We start from the raw sequence: 20138 nt of genomic DNA on the forward strand, positions 1-20138 counted from the left end.
CGTTATCTCCTCTGATTCCGCAACATGTCTGGTTGACGAACGGCCGTTCAGAAACAAACTGAAAAGCACGAAATGAAAAGCGCAAATTGAAAAGCGCTAAATGAAAAAACACGAAAAGAAAAGCGAAAATCAACACTAATCAAGCTTCTACTAACATGAAATTAGCAGAAGGAGCCCAAAGGGTAGTGCTAAAGTGCTGAAAAACCATGTAGTACGTCTAGTACGTCACTACGTTCGTAATTGTTGGCCAACATTTGTGTGACCGTGTGTATGCAAGACAAGTTTGATCCAACACCCTTCGGACAAAATTCCACGGTTTTGTTGGCGGAAAGTCCGATCGTGTGTACGAGGCATTACTTTTCAATCAGTCCTGCCCACTGTTTTCTGGATTGAATGAGACACAAATGAATGATTTATTTTAGAGAGGCTTGTGCGTCACATAGTAGCTGGATTTGGTACTTATTTAGACTGTCATAAAGTAGCCTTTAATTGTACTTTAAAATAAAATATCTTAGAAATGGTAAAAAATAGGGTTGCACCGATACCTTTTTTTTATCGGCGAGTACAACTACTGATACTTGTGCTCAAGTACTCATCAATAACGATTACCGATACCTTTGCAGTGCGATTTGAGCCCATACAAAATGAATAGGCTCAAATCAAGCTGCAAAGAAGCACATGCGATTTGAACAGGAATGTGGTGCTGAAGTCACTCAGACAAGTCTGTTTTCACACAGGAGCATTGGGGGAAACTGCATGTTATTCGAACATGAATCACACTGCATTCCTGTTCAAATCACACGTGGTTCTTTGCAGTGTAATTTGAGCCCATTTATTTTGTACAGGCTCAAAATGCACAGCAAAGGTTTTGGAGCATTTGCACAAGCAAATGCCTAGTATCAGCACCAATACTGATTCCGGTATCGGTATCACTGCAAACCTAGTAAACGAGTAACGGTATTGGTTACTTATTTTTGCAAGTTTAAATATTACGATTGGACAAACCTTATAATATCTTCTTCTCTTTTAGCCTTTGCCAGAATTACATCGTATCCCAGGACTGATTCTTTCCGGTGCCACTTTCTCCAACTGCCTCATGGTGGTGCAATTCCTACGGAACTTTGGGAAGGTTTTGGACTTTGACCTTCATTCTGATATCCCATCACTCGGTGTCTTTCAAGAAGGTTTATTAAATATGGGGGAAAGCATGGGACAAGTGCAAGACTTGTTGGTGAGACTGCTGTCTGCAGCTGTGTGTGATCCTGGAGTCCCACCAGGGTACAAGGTAAGAAACTCAGATTTACTGATGTGGGAACATAACCTTGTGTTCTTCTACGATCACAAGCAGGCTGAGGGCCTATGTCCACAGGCTTTTGTTTGCGTCAGATGGGTTTTGCATTCCCACCCAAATCTATGGGAAAGCAAAACCTGCTTGAAGCAGATCAGAAGGCGGTCGTCAGCAGCTCAAATGCACCTGTCAATGAATTATGAATATTTTCAGAAGCATCCCAAACTGCTACCATCAACACAAACCCAAACCCCATCAACACAGGCCCTATACACTGGGGAACACATGCAGGATACTCTACATATTTATAAAGCAGTTAGTCTAACATTCATCATGATGCTGCTACTATCCCATATGTGACAATTTTCAGGCCAAAGTACTGTCTAATAGGAGAGGTCACATGCTTTCTTATACCCAAGAGTCCTGCTCTTAGAGCAAAGGAGCAAGGGTTCTGACCGAGCAGGGAGGCTGGAACAGTGACTATACATTGTTGGGGGTTTGGCTAATAGGAGATACTGTGACTTTTGTCCAAAGCGACTGTTTTGGTTATGAGTGGCTGTTGATTTGCTATACGACTAGTTTTCTTTTAGTATTGGGAGGACCTGAGGGTTTCTAACTCTGCCCCCATTGTTGTGGAGTCTCAATTTTACTGATGAAAGAGTTGGACTCCCTTATAATGGTGTTGACTGGTGGGTGGAGCTGGGACCTCTGGTACAGAGATCCTCTTCCTTTTATCTGACTCTCCAAAACTGTAAGAAACCATTGGGTGATTTATCCTATCATCATCTATATAAAAAAAAAACTGAGAACGTGTCATAGTTTAGATGTACTTATCCTTTTAATAATATTCAAGCATTCACATACAAAAACAAAATCCTTTAAGGGAAGCAGTAAATTGATTTACTTATTACTATAATGTTGCCTTTTAAACACAATGTCAAGTATTTTATTGGCTTTAGGATATTTTAAGTGTTTTATTTATAATAATCATGATTACATTTTTATAGAGCTTTTCTCCCGTGAGACTCAGAGCGCTTTACATTTACAGCAATCACAAGCATAATTTGTTAGTATGATCAAAATGATATTAATTGCAGGCTGGTTCATGAGATGGGATTTATGTGCTGCCTGGATACATTCTGATGCCTCATTGTTTTCTCTTTAGGCTAAAACAGCTCTCGGAGAACACTTAATGAATATTGGTATAAATCGTGACAACGTTTCTGAGATTCTTCAGATCTATATGGAAGCGCACTGTGGTCAGACCGAGCTCATAGAAAGTCTTAAGACCAAATCTTTCCAAGCACACACCCCATCCGAGAAGGCCTCCGTTTTTGCGTTTCTGGTCAATGAACTTGCCTGCAGTAAAAGTGTAGTCAGGTAATTATAGTTCTATTAAAGTGGAACTCTGGGATTTTTGGTTATGCGCATCTAACATTTGCTCCCATCTCTTAAAAACTATTTTTGGTCAAGTCAGCTTCTGTGTTCTCTTTTCCTTCCGGCAAGCTGCTGGTTGGGAGGAGATTAATGGTCCTGTTATGTCACAGTGATGTGCCGCCACTTGGGACTTCATCGGGTCAAACGGGCAATGCTTATGGGCAGTGCCAGTGCAGCCTATAATTGACTGCCCTAAAATCACTTACACACAGCCGCCAGGTCTGTAATAAACCCCAAGTGGTGCTAAGAACTGCAGAGGGTATGTCAGTGACAGCCAAGCCACTGAAGACCTAGACTATGTAAAGGATTATGCTGCCCAAAAGAAGAGCGTCTGCCATGGAAACAAGGCTGCATTAATTATGTCTAAAGCTGCCAGGGGAGGAAGAAGAAGAAGATTAAAGTGATTTTTCCCAGACCTCTACCTCACAAGGTATGTAATTTAACTTAAAACAGTGAAGCCGAAGCTGGACTTTAAATACTCCCATGTGGACTTCATAGACAAAATCCGTCAGTGGGAGAATGTGGACAGCGCTTTGATTTTTTGAATACATTTTAAAATTTTTTGTTTGTGCCCACGCTGACCACTACAGCGTGATGCTTCCACTTTGGTAGCATTAAAAGGCTACATTCTGGCTTGTTTCACCATCAAAAAGCCCAAATGCTGACAACAGCTGTAGTCTATACTGTTAAAAAGAAATAAATTAAAGTATAACTAAAGGCAAAACTTTTTTTTCATTTTGGATCGAGTGGAGATGGCTTAGAGAAGCTATTAGGTTTTTTTTTTTTTTGCTGTCTGCGCGCTCATTAAGGAGATTCACCCTCTCTGTTTGTTCTGTTTACCATTATCATTGAAAGTGAAGGTAAAATAAAATCCCAAATTTTGGGTTGTCCCCAGAAAAGTAATAGAGGGGAAATCTTCCAATCAGGACACTAGTTCTGGTGACCTGGGGTTCCCCAAAGAATTCTCTTAATTTGCAGGGATTTTCTCTCACTTCCTGTTTGGCTATGGAACAGGAAGAAAAGGAAAATATCTGCAATTGGACACAGCGAAAAAAAAAATCTGACAGGGGTTATACCCCTCCCTTACTCTATCCAAAATGAAAAAAAAAGTTCTGCCTATAGTGCTACTTTAAATCCGCTCTTGGTCACCAATCTACAAACACAAGCAGCCACTTTATAACTGTAATACCTGTCAATCAAATAGTGCAAATAAAAAGCAGCGCTAATAAAGAACCAGTCATCAATATGTGACATATTCAGAAGGATATTTAAGTGAAAACATCTATAAAGAAATGTGAATAATCTATATAAAACAATACAAGTGTCAATAAAAAGTGTATCCAGAATAAAATGAACACAGTCCTTCTTTAGAAATCCTTCATCCAAGAAAAGGTCCTCTCCACAAAGTGTACATAGAAATCACGCTTCATTAACTCGTGCAATATAACCCACCGATAATAGAGGAGATTCCACCACCTTGTGACACAGTTAAAAGCGCCTCTTACCAGATCTAGTGGACCATCACATTATAAGTGGTCATAATACACTCATTGCATCGAAGCCAGAGACGACTCCCTGCGACATAGACTTACTCCCACCAGCGTTATCATCATTTGAAAAAAAATAAACAATCTCTCATCGTGAAAAATATTTCATAAAAACGAATGTCCAGATCCACTTTGAATATGGTGCAAAAAACAGAAGAAGAAATGGTCTTACAAAAAATGGTATTGTAGCAGGCTGATAGCTTGGGCTTGGAATAATGCCAGATTGGACCGCCAAACCGGCACCAGTACCTGATGACGTCTTCATCCTTACCTTTTTATCAAGCTAAAACAATTTAAAGTTGAACTCCAAGCAAATAGTTTTACACACAGACGAGGTACATATGAAAGTTGTTTATCTGCCACTAGAATTGTATTTCTGTCCCTCCACCCCTAATATTTTCACAGCTTTGCCACACAGCACAGTCCTGTCTTGCAGGGGAAATGATCTGATGTTTCTCTGCTGCAGTTCAGTAACTTACAGGTCTCCTCCCCACCCCCAGACTGTGATTGGACAGTGAAAAGAGAAACAGCAGACTGATGAACTCATCTCTCTGTCACTTTGGCTCTCCTCTTATCAGTATGCTTCATTAATTGCAGCACAACTGATTGGCTTTTTCCTCTGCTTCTCCTACCCCCAGTCTGAGCTCTACTGAGTGGACTGAAAGATGCTAATACCTAACCAAACTCAGGTACTAAGGTTCCATTCACACTTGTTACATAGTTACATAGTTAGTAAGGTTGAATAAAGACACCAGTCCATCCAGTTCAACCTGAGAGAGTGTGGGTGCGTTTCTACAATTATCCCTATTTTATTTAAGGTACCCATATAGCGCCATCAATTTACGCAGCACTCCACACGTACATTGCACACTCACATTGGTCCCTACCCTCAAGGAGCCCACAATCCAAGGTCCCCAACTCACACTAGGGCCAATTTTGGACAGAAGCCAATTAGCCTACCAGCATGTCTTTGGAGTGTGGGAGGAAACCAGAGTACCCGGAGGAAACCCACGCAGGCACAGGGAGAACATGCAAACTCCAGGCAGGTAGTGTCATGGTCGACTTGTGCTACTTGTCATGAAACTTTGGACATCAAAGTGCATGACAAGTTGTTACAGGTTTTCCAATGATAAGCATTTATATATGTGCGACTTTAAAGTAGTTCATGCACTACTTTGGTCCAACTTTAGTGCAACTTGAGGGCCATAGACTTCAATGTTAACCCTCATAAAAGTCATACCTAAATTATATATCGTGCAACAGTCGTTAATTATCATTGGCCAAAGCCAAAGTCATATCCAAGTCATACCCATCCAAAGTTGCATCAAAGTTGCACTCCAAAGTCACAGCAACTTTGCAGTCCTACAAGTGTGAATGGAGCCTTATACAGCTTGCATCTAAAAATACCTTTAATGATTTTTTATTAAAGACAAAGATGCATGATGTTTGCCTGGAGCTTAGCTTTTAAAATGCTACACATATGTTCACACCGCAGGGAAAATAAAGCAGGACTAAACACATAAAAAAAAGACCCAAATTATTTAAGTATTTTTGTTTTGTATGCTAGCATCATAGATTTCTCAATAATGTTGGTTTCATTTGCTGTTCTATTTCTTTTATTGTATTTTCTATAGTTTTGCTGCTCGAGACTCTTTACTGTTTTTTACCTAATTTAGTATTATGCTGCATTGATTTGTTCAGTTGACATTTTTATTATCTGCTCATATCCATTTTTTTATAATACTTTACAGCCTACAGTATAGCCTCTGCACTTTAATGCCCATTTCAGCCTTTTCTACAGAAGTGCTATTATTTTATTTTTTCTAGGAGAGTAGGTATGGTGGACAATGCCGTTCTAGGGTAGATAGGTGTAAATAACAACCTACTCTTTGTATACCTGTCCTTAAAGTATTTATGAACCCTTACCTTGTAAAACAACCCATTCAGTTTAAAATAGAAATGAAAGGCAAAACATTTGGGTAAATATATAAAAATATTTTTTAAAAACTTTATAAATACAATTTTTACATTTTTTTTAGAACTGATTACATAATCTCTGCTCTCATCTGAATAATGGGTTTAGAGAGGTCAGGGTGGAGAAACAGCAGTACAATGTCCCAGGGAATGGTTGTGCAGGGTGACATGTCAACACAAGCTTGGCTATTAAAGGACAGGTAGGCTGTTCTCCCAGCACAGCTAAAAAACTGACCACGCTGAGATGGATGTGCTTTTCTTACCTAGTGAGGTCAGTTTGGAATAGGAGAGCAGGGGAACTGGCAGAATCACCAGGTATCTCACATAAAAGAAGGAATGTAAGGAGAACATGATAAATTTTTTTTCAAATTCTTTATTTAAAGTATCCAGCATACACAGAGCAGTAAATCACATTAGAAAGATACATGCATGAAGTGACCCCAGAGAGATCATGAACTAACCGTAAATACAAAATCAGTTATAATTAGCATGAAGTGCATGGGCGACCTTTCTGGGACACCCAGCAATAACAAAATCTACAGAGCTTAAAATGATGTAGGAAGGGTGGGTCGCCTCTTTTTGATCAAATAGTCGCTGCCACCATGAATGCACGGGATAAAGCATTTTTCACATTGAATCAAGTGAAGGGAAAAGGTAAGATCTAGAGAAATGAAGGAGTGAGAGAGAGAACAGTAGGGGAGAAGAAAAAAAAGGGGGGGGGGGGTAAGACTGGTGTAGTTGCCGGTTGAAGGACCCTGAAAATGAGACATTAGGATACCTTGTCTTAGTACACTCAGGATGCGAAGAGGCCCTTCCCTTCTTCCGAGAATGTGAATATGTTCCAATGGACCCCAGTTTTGGAACAAGTCTCATGCCTGTTTTGGGCAGAAAGTAACAGGTTTTCCATCTTGTTCAATTCTTCAAGAGAACAGGATACATTTTAACACAAGTACATGGTACAACAAACACATATCAGGAATATGAAATGTTGGGGTACCAAATTTATTAAAGCAGCTTTTGTTACAACAAACTTTTTCACATCCTAATTGCTTAGCACTACCATTGCTAATATGCCTACAAAAAGAGTTGTGCTCAAAGCCCGACTACAGCCAAAATGTTTTCTCCGTTTGGAATATAGTGGGGAGTTATCAAGTTTTTATTTTTTAAACCCCTTGTCGAGCAGATGCGTGTTTGACAGTACAATAAAGAAGGCAAAAGGGAAAATAAGGGAAAGTAAGATACCTTTAGGGTATCTCCTGTACAGTGGTTATTTTATTTTGCTGTATGAATTCTCAGTGCAGGTTCAATTTAAATAGTGTGGATTAGTGAAGAATATAATTTACCAAAAAACATTTTAAAGCATTTAAAATGAAAAACATTGACAGTGTTATGTGTATTTAAAAAATGATGGGTCTTAAAAATTGTATGTTTTTTGTTTTTTTCATTTTCAGTGAAATAGATAAAAGTTTAGAACACATGTCCAACCTAAGAAGAGATAAATGGATGGTTGAAGGCAAACTTCGCAAGTAAGATTTTATGTACTTTTAATAGTATTAGTGATATAACCTTCTTGCTCTGATATGACATAACGCTTACAAATGTTTGCTACATATCTCTAGAAGTCACTTAGGCCTCATTCACACCTGTGTTTTTTATGTGCATTTTAGGTGCATTAAGAAAATCTTTTGATGCACTTTCATGTAAATGCACTTTGTGTAGAGTTCAATGGTAACACATGTAAAATGCAGCACACCTAAAATGCAATGCACAGATGTAAACCAGCCTGTATTGGCCAGTACCCAATAAACACAAGTACAATTACTTTCCAGGATATTACTTATGTGTATTAATATGTTTTTTAAACTCTTTTTTAATATACCATTGTTACTTGTTTTAACGTCAAGCTGTAATTGAAAGGATCAGTACACATAAATGCATGTTGATTTATACAGCTACAGAGGGAGATTTATTAACACTGGGGAGTGCAGAATCTTGTGCAAGTGTGCATGTAATCCAATCAGCTTCCAGGTTTTGCATGTCAAAGCAGCCCAATGTGAACATGGGCTTATTGTCAAAGCTTAATTGAACAAGCTGAAGTTAGAAGCTGATTGGCTACCATGCACAGCTGCACGAGATTTTGCACTCTCCAGTTTTAGTAAATTTCCCCCTAGTGTAGTTAGATTGGAAAAAGACAAACCATCATTAAGTTCAACAATATTAAAAGAGAAAATAAGTAGGTAAAGAATGAAAGAATTTGTAAAAGATAGCAGGGGAAGCAACACACCCCAATAAGACTGGGTTCCCAAGTGTCTGCTTGCGGTTTGCAGACCAGAGTCCAGTGCATTTCTGTTCACTGGCTCAGGTGCAAATTTTTGCCTGAATTCGCACCTGAACCAGACCCAAAAACGCACAAGACCCTTTTTAAAACTGCACCATGGCCACCCTGGACATGTTATGTGAATTGGATGTGGTTAAAAACGCATACAATTCGCATTTATGTGAACCCAGCCTAAAGAATAATCTGGCATGCTCCAATAAAGGAAAAGAATACATTCTGAACCTTGGATCTGTAATAGGGGTCCAACAAGTATCACCTGTGGTTTATGGGTGGATGGCCATACAGCAGAGGAAAAGGTTAGCAATCATGCTGCACCAGACACACCGCAGGCCTTCAGATGAATCTCACAGTTTCTTGGCCACACTCCCACTTTTTGTGCCCAGCTTTGCGTGATTTTCCTTACCATGGGCTCACTAGGCATCCAGCTTATTGCTCTTCTACTTGTGCCTTTCCAGCTTGTCATACATAGAACATCATTGGGACAAGGGTTTATAAAGGCCATACTGGTGCTTTTCTCTGGGCTTCCCTATATCAGAACTTTTGATTCCTAACATAGAGCCCTCCAAGCTGGCTGAATACACACAGGTTCTCTAGACCCAGGTGCTTCACCAGTGGTTCTGACAGTCTCTGCACTCCCGTCCTCTCTGTGGCCTTCGTCAACTCCCTTCCCTTCTTAAGTAGTTGCATTATTAGCAAACCAGGGGTTCTTTTGCAGTGCATGAGGAGTGATCAAATCTTACTTTTACTTTTTCTTCCTGGTTGACTGGGCCTATTTTTTTTCTTTTGTTGGCTAATCTTCCACGCAAGTTACACTTATTTATCCATGCTCCTTCACCACCTTCCTGTTCCCTTGGAGTCCTTGATCCTTGCTCTAACAGAGCTCTCTTCCCAGTTACAGTGCCTGGGCCTAAATGACCAATCACCAGGCCTGAACACTGCCGTGTTGGGGGGGCAGTGACATCATTCACCCAGGTAAGCTCCTGCACCATCCATCACCAGCATTTGTTCTTGCAGCAGGCAGGTGGCAAAAGAGTGTGGATGGGTAACCATCCTTACAGGAAAAGGTGAGCTATCAGGAGCGATTGGGGTTGATTTAATAACAAGAAATAAGCTGTTAATTTTCCCCTAGCTCGGTGAATGTGGTGAAAATTAATTTTGCAAAGAATACCCAATCACATGGAAGAAAAAAATATATTTTTGCATGCACATGAATGGATGATGGAAGTCAATCAGCAGAGCTTCACCTCATTCAATAAGCTAAAGGATAGTTCCCTTACAAAGTGAAATTTCTCTTGCAAGTCGAACAGCCTATTTTCCGTTTGTAAATCAACCACACTGTCACCGTACTTGCAATGGGTAGGTAACAATATCTCTTTAAAGCAGGTCTGCAAGACAAATGGCTAACTTATTTGCACCCAACTGCTATTGTTGTCATGCTAGTTGAAGGTGTTTTATTATTCAGACCAATGCATGTCTTACACTTGTCTTGTAGGCTGAGAATAATACATGCTAAAAAGACTGGAAAACGTGACTCCATCGCAGGAGCTGAAGGTGGAGAAGAACAGCACTCACTAGGAACCCCCACACCAGGCAGAAAACGCAGGCGGAAGGGTACAGACAGTGACTATGATGATGATGATGATGATGATAGTGATGACCCAGCAGAAGAAGATGAAGATGATGATGAGGATAAGAAGGGGAAAAAATCAGAAACGTGTGATGATGAGGTATATGGATGTGCATGAGACAGGGCCTCTTCTGACCTTCTTCTGAACTAAAGCAAGAAGTGCCTAGTGAGGCAAAGCTCATTAAACAGCCTTTGGCACAGTTCTACAGAGAGTCTCTACTGGACCTTCATCATGGATTGTCTCTGAATGTCCCAGCATGCTTTCAGCTTGAATTAGAATGCATTCCTGGCTGTTTGCAGACTTGGTGCCCATAGGTTTCTGCCTGAAACTGAAAGGGGACAGGGATGTACTCCAAATCGCATTTGTTTAGCTGTGACTGGGCTAAGCAAAGCAGAACTTGTGCTATGATCCAATAGGGAAAATAATGTATAATACATTTCATTTCAGTTTAATAGAAATATGTACCAAAGTTATTTTATGATACAGATGTTCCTTGCATTTTCCTGTGACGTAGTAGATTTTGAAACAGACATATTGGTGTAGTCTCAGGACACTTAGAGCAAAGGTGGCTTCTAATTCATACCTCTTACAGTTTCTGAAATCTTTGAATGTTGCAGTGGGGCTGCTCATGGATAATTCTTCTATAATGTATGCAATTGCTTTTGCAAATTCTGAAAAAAGAGGTGCAGAGATGTAGCTGACATTTCCAAGTGCAGAGCTGTAGTCAGCAGCGTGCACTGCGTAGTGTCAGAAACTGCCACGTGCCGGAAATGTAACACTCCCATTGGTTGTGCTCTCAACCAAACTGTCAAACCATCCAATGACTGATGTCATAACTGATCACACGTGCAGCATCATGGTAGTTTTAGGTTAAACAGAGGCAAAGATGGCAGCTTCCTTGGCTGAAAACGATAGGGGGGTTTACGTACATGTTAGTGCTTTTACACACTGCATTTACTATTTACTATCAGCTTAGCGAGCTGTCTAGATCATACTGTAAGATTGTCATTTTTATTATATTTTTTAAAGGTAGGATCACTTTAAGGGGCTGAAAAAAAATCATAATCTATAATGTTACAGTTTTAGCTTTTGCTAAAGGCAAAAGTTTTTTTATTAGTTTTGGATAGTGTGAGGCTCAGTTTACACTGCTGCGAACCCAAAGTCATGCGACTTCCAGCGTGACTTTGCATTGCAACTTTTTTGCGACTTAATGCAACTTCAATGCAACTTTTTATGTGATTTTCATGTTTTGCAACTTTGGCCAATCATAGCAATACAGAGTACAACTTCCTTGTGTCTTTTGTGATTTTAACATTGCAGGCTATGGCATTCATGTCACAAGGAAGATGCAGAAAAGTAGTGCAGGAACTATTTTTTTTTTTTTTCGTCCCTGCAAATTAAGACAGCACCCATTGAAATTCATGTGTTTTGAGTTGTTATGTGACTTTCTGTGTCGTATGTTGCAGCAAGTTCCATGGAAAATTGCAACAGTGTGAACCAGGGCTAAGGCTCGGTTCACACTGCAGTGACCCCAAAGTAATTCGACTTGCTTACTACTTTTGTGATTTAACATTGCTGTCTATGGCATTCAAGTCACATCAAGGTCGCAGAAAAGTAGTGCTGGAACCTTTTTTTTTTTTATGAAACTTGAGTCTCTTAAGAGGCCACCGAGTGAAATAATGGTAAACTTGGCTAATACAGAAGGTGAATCTCCCTTAGCCCCAGTTGGCACTGCCAAGACTTATCATGTGACTTGCGACACAAGTCGCATGATAAGTCTTGGCAGTGCCAACTGGGGCTAAGGGAGATTCACCTTCTGTATTAGCCAAGTTTACCATGATCATTGAAAGTGAAAGTAAAAGAAAATCCTAAATTTTGGATTGTCCCCAGAACAGCAATAGAGGGGAAATCCTCCAAATGTGATGTTATTTTTAGTGACACTGGTGACAGCCAGGGATTCTCGCTCTTTGGAGGGATTTACTCTCATCCTGTTTTGGCTATGGGGCAGGAAATAAAGAGAAACCTCCCCAATGGGACACAAATGGTAAAAAAGTGACAAGGGATATAATCCTCCCTTACTTTATACAAAATTTTAAAAATTGCCTTTCGTTCCGCTTTAATGGCTAGAAATGGCTGGAATTCTGTTCAGCTACTTCTGTGATCCAGCCACACAGCACAGACAGGCACTGCAGCTAGGTAATACAGAACCATGATTAGCTTCAAGTGCTGACCTTGCCTCTAGTGCAGTGGTGACTGGTGCTCAATATTTTTTTTTTTGGGGGGGGGGGCAGGACCGGCTTCCTGATTGGCTGGGAGGAGAACCAGGAAGACAATAGTGAATATTAATTTGCTATTGTCACATAACTGAGTGGGCTCAGGACGCAGTGCTCTGTGCCCCGAGCCCATCCTTTTTTTAAGCCAATTAAAGCCTCAGGCTCTAATCATGTGCTTAAAAAATAAAAAAAAACATCGATATCCATGCATCCGGTGCCCTGCATGTAGATTAGGGGTCCGGCGCATGGATTAGGGGAGCAGCGCCCCTGCGCCCCTTTATGGACGGGCCGCCACTGCTCTAGTGTGTTGCTGTACATAGGTTTACAGGGACTTAATGTAGACCAGTTCAGGCACTGTATTCTAGTTGTACTTTAAGGCTGGGTTTATACTTAAATCGGATGCTGCTCACAGCAGGGGTCCGGTGCGTCCCTGTTCTCCGTTTCAGGGACAAATCAGGCCTGAATTTGGACCTGAAACTAAGCCAAAGACGTACAGGACCCCTGTGCAATCTGCAATGCATATGTGAACCGGCTCTATTGAGAGCAGGTCACAGTCTCCTGTCATGTGAATTCCCTGCATACAATTTGCATAAGTGTGAACCCAGCCTAAAGAATCCTACTTGTATTGTTATTTTTTTTTCATATCTGCTTGGAGTATAGCTTTAAGTTCTTTAAGGGCCATCTGCAATGTTTTATCTTTATGATGAATATTTATTTGTAGGCATTGTCATACTTGTTAACTCTTTGCTGTCCACTGGGCACACTGTGGATACTTTATTGAGCAAAGAGTCAGCAAATGCTGACATAGAACTCCATCACAGGAACAAGTTTTACCTGTAGCTGACAGCAAACCTTGGAATACACCAATCAATGCTCAGTTAGAACAGTCTTAGAAGCATGAGGGTACGAACATTGAAGGCTTGCCTCAAATCCTTGCACAAAACATTAGGCCTCCATCACTGTGCTGACTACATAGAAAAGTGACAGCAGAAAAAGACAGAGTGGTCCATCGAGTCTGCCCATTTTTTTTTTGTTTGTTTTGTTTTGTTTTTTTTTGTTTTTAGGGTTTAGGGTTTTTTTTCATGTTTTCTGTGAAGTTAGAAGCCCAGAAAATGTACACATTGCTTATCTTGCCCATAGGATGATGGAGACCAGACTGCTACAGTGGAGGAATTGGAAAAGCAGATTGAAAAGCTAGTGAAGGTAATTTGTGCTTTTTTTTTAGTTATTTTATATACAATATTATGTGCATTAACATTTTGCAGAAAGCCATTGAATGTACTGTTGCTGTAGATGTCTATACTATTAAGGATATTCTTTCCACAGCAACAAAACCAATACAGGAAGAAGCTGTTCGAATCCTCCCATTCCTTGCGGTCAATGATGTTTGGGCAGGATCGGTATCGGCGGCGGTACTGGATTCTTCCACAGTGTGGCGGCATATTTGTGGAAGGAATGGAGAGTGGTGAAGGTGAGTCTTGTAAAACAAGTCTTGTTTTCAGTTCTTTGTCTGATGTCAGAAACATTTTAACTGTATTAATACTATTTGCTTGGTTCCCTAGCAGATATTAGCAATAGCAGCCTTGAGGAGAATTATTATGTACCTGTCGCCACACATAAAGCAGGCAACCCCATTTTGTAGGTTGAGCCAATATTCCAGGATGCAGCATGACAACTTACAGAGTTGTCACAAATCACAAAACCCTTCTATTACCTTTATAAGCTAGAAATCCCTTGTTTGCACGCTTCTCTTAAAGCAGAATAGAATGTGGATAACAAAAATTGCTAGTAGGTGTTTTTTTTGGTAGAAGGGCATTTATTTATGTTTTCTACCATACTCTTATCAAGTATATTTTTACTGTGCAAATGCAGTGCAGTGTACACTCTTGGTATCTGTCAAATGAGGGATGCCTAGTGCCATATCCACGCAAATCTATCATATACATGGGAGTTGCATCATTAGTGGCCACCCAATGGCCAAAGACACCAAGAAGAAAGAGCGTCAGAGAAGATGGAACTGGCAGTTGGGAGGAAGAGCATGTAGCAGTTTCTGATAAAGTGCAAACTCAAAGGTATGTTTGCCATAATGAGCAAGTGCTATGCATAATTACACATTATGCTTAGTGCTCCAACCCTCAGTTCCTTTAGTGCAATTTATTTTTACTAGGGGTTGACTTCCTTGTCTTCAGCTCCACCAACTGCCACTCCACTGTGAAAGAGCGCCCCTATTGGCCACTGAGTCATCATTGGATGGAAAATGGCTGTTTGCAGGGCTTATCACTGAAGCTGTTAAAATCAGTACAAAAGTAAAATTACTTTTAGGGAGGTACATAAAGCAGAGGTTTTGGAAGGCATTTTGTGGCATCTGCAATGGGTTTTTGAAGGTTTTAAATTGAAGTTGCATTGCATTCATTCATTCAGGAAATACAAAACATTCTCCGAATGACGCCTCTGCCAAGCGGCCAACCTCATGTATTCACAATGCATCAGGCTGGCCGATTAGCATAGGACCAAGAAACAAGTGGAAACCACTGTAGTATCGGCATCTGCTTCAATGATTTCCAATTTCCAGGGGCATTTGCCAGGTATGGAATATACATAGTTACATTGGTCCAAGTACAAATGTATAATGCCTGGAGTTCATCTTTAAATATAAAAAAATAATGTATTATTTGTAAATTGCTTGTATTTATTGTTATGTAGCACCAGAGGAAATGGCGAAAGAAAGAGAAAGGCATCGACAGGCTGAAAATGTTGAGATAAAAGAAGAGAACCTTGATGGCCTTGATGAGAAGCCAAACTGCCTGAATTCTAGTCCTGGGGAGCAGAAATGTCTGAAGGATAAAGACAGCACCAACTTGTTCCTCCAGAAACCTGGATCCTTCTCCAAACTGAGCAAACTGTTAGAAGTAGCGAAAATGCCCCCGGAAATGGACTTTGTGCCCCCAAAGCCAAGTATTTCACCAAATGGCTGTTCTGTCCCCTTTCAAAATACAACCCGGAGCACTCCAATCTCTTTGCAGGCCAGCACATCCCAATGCAATCCTGAAAAGACAGACTTGAACCCATTTAGTCCTGTGATCAGCGGGTCTGGCAAGTTTTATAATTCTCCAGTAATTCCCAATGAACAGCTGCTAAAAACTCTAACAGACAGGAGCAGGCAGTGGTTCAGCCTCCTTCCTCGGACACCCTGTGATGACACGTCAATAACTCACATAGAATCCTCCGCCTCAGTAGCTTCAACCAGTCAATTATGTCATCATTCTCAGTCTCCTTCTCCTGTGCCATCCCCCATCATGAACTCCTCCTGTACACAAAGCTCAATGGGACACAGTTCCTTCTCAATTTCCCCACTTCAGGTGAGTAGCCAAGAAGGAAGACTTTTGTAAAAGTTATAACATTCTGTAATATATATTGATTTATACTTCAAGACCACAAAACCACAAAAGATTCAGGACAGGTTCACACATATGCGAATTGAATGCGGATTTCTAGAATACTGATTCTTGGAATTGTATTCCCTCTAGACCTTCCAGAAAAATAGAAAATGCCTTTGCTGTTCAGTATATAGCATGCATGTAGTATCACCAGTCTGAGATCAGCAAATAATTTGCTGGTAAAAATGCATTGTAGGTGATCAAAAAGTACACTGAAGCTGCGTTCACATATGCTGCAGTCGCGGGTCACAGCATGCTATCCGGTGCTTCCCTGTTTACCGATTCAGGTGCAAATCAGGTCAGAATTTTTGCCTAAATTCGCACCTGAGAGCTCTCAATGGAGTCGGTTCACACAGCTCGGGGGCGGCCTGCATTTAACCACTTCCAGACCGCCGCACGCCGATATACCTCCTGACTTTGAAGAAGGATATAGTTTTTATGGCAGCAGCTAGCCCCAGTATCCTCTTGTTCGGCCGGTGGTCTGCTTCAAGATTCGCCGCAAGATCACTTTTATCGGTGGCCCCCCTCCCGCTGTGCTCCGGTGCCCTCCGCCACAGCAGCGGCGGAGGTGATCAGATCCTTTCACATCCTGGGTATGGAGATGAGTGAGGGGAAGATGGCCCCCACCCATCTCCATGACATTGCAGGGCGGAAGCGACGTCAAAAAGGGCCATTTTTTAAACTCTTTTTTTAAATGACAATTTTTTTTTTTTTTAATTGCATTTTAGTGTAAATATGAGATCTGAGGTCTTTTTGACCCCAGATCTCATATTTAAGAGGTCCTGTCATGCTTTTTTTCTATTACAAGGGATGTTTACATTCCCTGTAATAGGAATAAAAGTGACACATTTTTAAAAAAAAAACAGTGTAAAAATAAAAGGTAAAAGAAATACAAAAAATTAAAAATTTAAATGCGCCCCGTTGCGCCGAGCTTGCGTGCACAAACGAACGCATACGAAAACGGTGTTCAAACCACACATGTGAGGTAATGCCACGATCGGTAGAGCAAGAGCAATAATTCTAGCCCTAGACCTCCTCTGTAACTCAAAACATGCAACCTGTAGAATTTTTTAAACATCGCCTATGGAGATTTTTAAGGATAAAAGTTTGTCGCCATTCCACGAGCGGGCACAATTTTGAAGCGTGGCATGTTGGGTATCAATTTACTCGGCGTAACATTATCTTTCACAATATAAAAAAAATTGGGCTAACTTTATTGCTGTCTTATTTTTTAATTCAAAAAAGTGTATTTTTTCCCAAAAAAGTGCGGTTGTAAGACTGCTGCGCAAATACAGTGCAACAGAAAGTATTCTCTAGGGTGTTAGAAAACAAGTATAATGTTTAGGGGTTTTAAGTAATTTTCTAGCAAAAAAACTTGCTTTTAACTTGTAAACAACAAATCTAAAAAAGAGGCTTGGTCCTTAAGTGTTTAAATAAGGTCCTGTGCATCTTTGTTTCCAATTCAGGTGAGAATTCAGGCAAAAATTTGCACCTGAATCGGTAAACAGGGAAGCACCGGGCACCATGCTGTGACCCACGGCCTCAGCATATGTGATCGCAGCTTCAGTCTACTTTATGGTCACCTACAATGCATTTTTTACCAGCAAATTATTTGCTGATCTTAGACTGGTGATACCGTATGCATGCTATATACTGAACAGCAAAGGCATTTTCTATTTTTCTGGAAGGTCTAGAGGGAATAAAGACCTAATACATCTCCAAGAATCAGTATTCTTGATGATACAAAAAATCCATTCAACCGAAATGTTAGATTGAGGCATGGAGTGGCTCCCTCTGTCAACCACGAAATGTACTGCTACAAAATTTCTTTTCATTTCATGTCTGTGCATAAATAAAATACTATAATTCTCAGAGAAAGAGGCTTGCTAAGTTCTTTTTCTTTGACTTTACTGTTATTAATAGGATTAGGGATGATACATCTATCTTTATCCATTAAAAAACTATTCATGTTTTTTCACATCCTAATGTAGAGCTTTTACTGCATCAAATAAATGTTTTTATGATTCTACCCTGCTAGAAGACTCCAATTTACCAGAAAGCAGACAGCTTTGACTTAATGTGATGAGAGGTTTAGTGAAATCCTAAATGTGGAGTCTATAAAATAGTTGCTGTACATGGGATAGATGATGAACAAGTTTAATAATACGTTGACATTAATATTCATTGCTCTATCTAGATGAAGCCTGGTTTACCGATGATGGGACTGCAGTTTTGTGGGTGGCCTTCACCTGTCGTTCCAACAAATCTTCAGTTTTCTCCACCCATGCCGGGGCTCGGGCTTGGGCTATCAGGATTACCTGAAGGAAACGGCCCAACTTTCCTCACTCCAAATGCTCAAATGAGCAAAAGTGAATCCCCTGTGCAACAGAGTGACAAATCCAACGGTACCCCATTACCGGCTGTGGAATTACCAAAACAAATGGATTTCCCCAGCCCTAGACCAATACCAGATGGTAAGGACTAATTTAGTTGTACTCAGTCCTCAAAATAACATATCCATAAAAATAAAAAAAGCTAAATAAAATCAATTATTGACGTGTCCACCTTTTGCATTTAAAACAGCATTAAATTCATACACTTGCAAAATATTTTTTAGGAACTGTGCAGATAGGTTGTTCCAAACATGGGAGAACCAACCGCAGGATTTAAAGCATTAATAAACCCGAAACCAAAAATGTTTTATATTGCAGCTTACCAATCATTAGATGTGGAGGCTGCATCAGTTTTCTTTTTTTTTTTGGCTTTTTTTCCATTTGTTTTCTGGTGATCTGGCCAGTAACACACCTCCTGTATTAGTGAGACACACTTTTGGATGAATGAGCACTGGAGGCACAGAAGGCAGCAGCACTGTCAGTCTGGGTGTTAAATGTTAAATGTATTAGCAGATTTAAATACACTAACAATTAGACGCCAAACTCAAGCTTATACATTATAATCAGTTTTTCTTTTTAAGCACCCCTGTCTGTGGTAAATGGTTTGTCTTATCCATGCAAACTGATCTGCTAGAAAGCTTGTACATTTGAAAAAGTACAGACCTGCTGTCTGGATCACCAGATGAAAATACTAGAAAGAAAGCCTAAAAAAGAAAATGAATGCAGCCATCGTATCTAAGAATTGGTGCGTTGCAATATAATAAATGTTTGCTTTTTGGTTTATTACCATTTTAAGCTGTCTTACCTGCTTCTGTTTCTTCATGTAATCCCAAACATATTCAATTATGTTGAGGTCAGGGCTCCTAGGGAGCTATACCATCTCTTCCAGACTTCCTTGTTCTTATTTTGATATTTCTTTATTACTTCTTTATGGCAGTATGTTTGTATGTATGGTCGTCGTCCTGCCGAAAAATGAACGTTGGACTAATCAAATGCCTCCATGATGGTATTGTTTGATGGGAAAATATCTGCCTGTATTTTTGGCATTGAGGCGAAGATTTATTCTGACCAAATCCCCAAATCCTCCGTTTGTAGAAATGCAGCTCAAATCATGCCTGGAACCTCTGCCATGCTTTTCTTATACAAACAAGCCTTCTATTTTTAGACATATTTCAAATGTGGACTCATTGGTACAATGAGACAGTCAGTTCATATGCTGACAGAAAGCATGCTGATAGGAAGATAAAGCAGAGTGACAGAAAGATGAAGTTCTCTATGCTTCTTTCCCTTTCACTGTCCAATCACAGGCTGGGGGGGGGGGGGGGGTCCAGGACAACCTGGTCCAAGAGGAAGTCGGTTGAATGATGCTGTCCATCAGAGGGGATGTAGAGGCAGAAAATGTGCCATGGGGGAAATCTCTGAATAGAAAGTGCCTGCTGCAGCAAAAGCTGTTTTTATTTATTTTTTTAAGGGCTATTCATTTTAAGTTATTTTTGTCTAGAGTTTTGCCTTAAGGATCCCCTATAAAATACGACTTAGCATACAAGGCATGCATTGAAAGTAACTGTTTTCGGAAACAGGTCAATTGGTGGGTTCATTCTAGCTTTAATTATTTCTTTGCTCTGCATGTATGTTGTTCTGTGATGCAAATGGGTCTCATTAGTGACGTGGTTGTAAATACTTCATTGCTCAGTGCATGGCTTTTTGCCATAAAAGCCTTTATTTTCAGCAGTAAATATCCAATAATAATTTCAGGGGCTGGATTTGTCAGCCTACACTGCAATTGGCAATACAACCTGATCAGGAGGAGATCAGGAGTTCAT

The 20138-nt window shown here is 40.2% G+C and overlaps 1 protein-coding gene across 21 annotated transcripts in view; it reads left to right on the plus strand.

The window, feature by feature from the left end:
- Window positions 1–20138, plus strand: part of BAZ2B (bromodomain adjacent to zinc finger domain 2B) — a 441294-nt gene that overhangs the window by 400052 nt on the left and 21104 nt on the right. For all 21 annotated transcript variants that reach the window (XM_073634094.1, XM_073634089.1, XM_073634092.1 and 18 more), the window contains 8 exons: window positions 1031–1285; window positions 2454–2668; window positions 7698–7772; window positions 10077–10311; window positions 13626–13688; window positions 13812–13956; window positions 15189–15844; window positions 18120–18396. In XM_073634094.1, coding sequence (XP_073490195.1) covers window positions 1031–1285; window positions 2454–2668; window positions 7698–7772; window positions 10077–10311; window positions 13626–13688; window positions 13812–13956; window positions 15189–15844; window positions 18120–18396 — 1921 coding nt within the window. The remainder of the gene's footprint in view (window positions 1–1030; window positions 1286–2453; window positions 2669–7697; window positions 7773–10076; window positions 10312–13625; window positions 13689–13811; window positions 13957–15188; window positions 15845–18119; window positions 18397–20138) is intronic.

The sequence above is a fragment of the Aquarana catesbeiana genome, linkage group LG06, assembly GCF_042186555.1.
Source record: "Aquarana catesbeiana isolate 2022-GZ linkage group LG06, ASM4218655v1, whole genome shotgun sequence".
Lineage (NCBI taxonomy): Eukaryota > Metazoa > Chordata > Amphibia > Anura > Ranidae > Aquarana > Aquarana catesbeiana.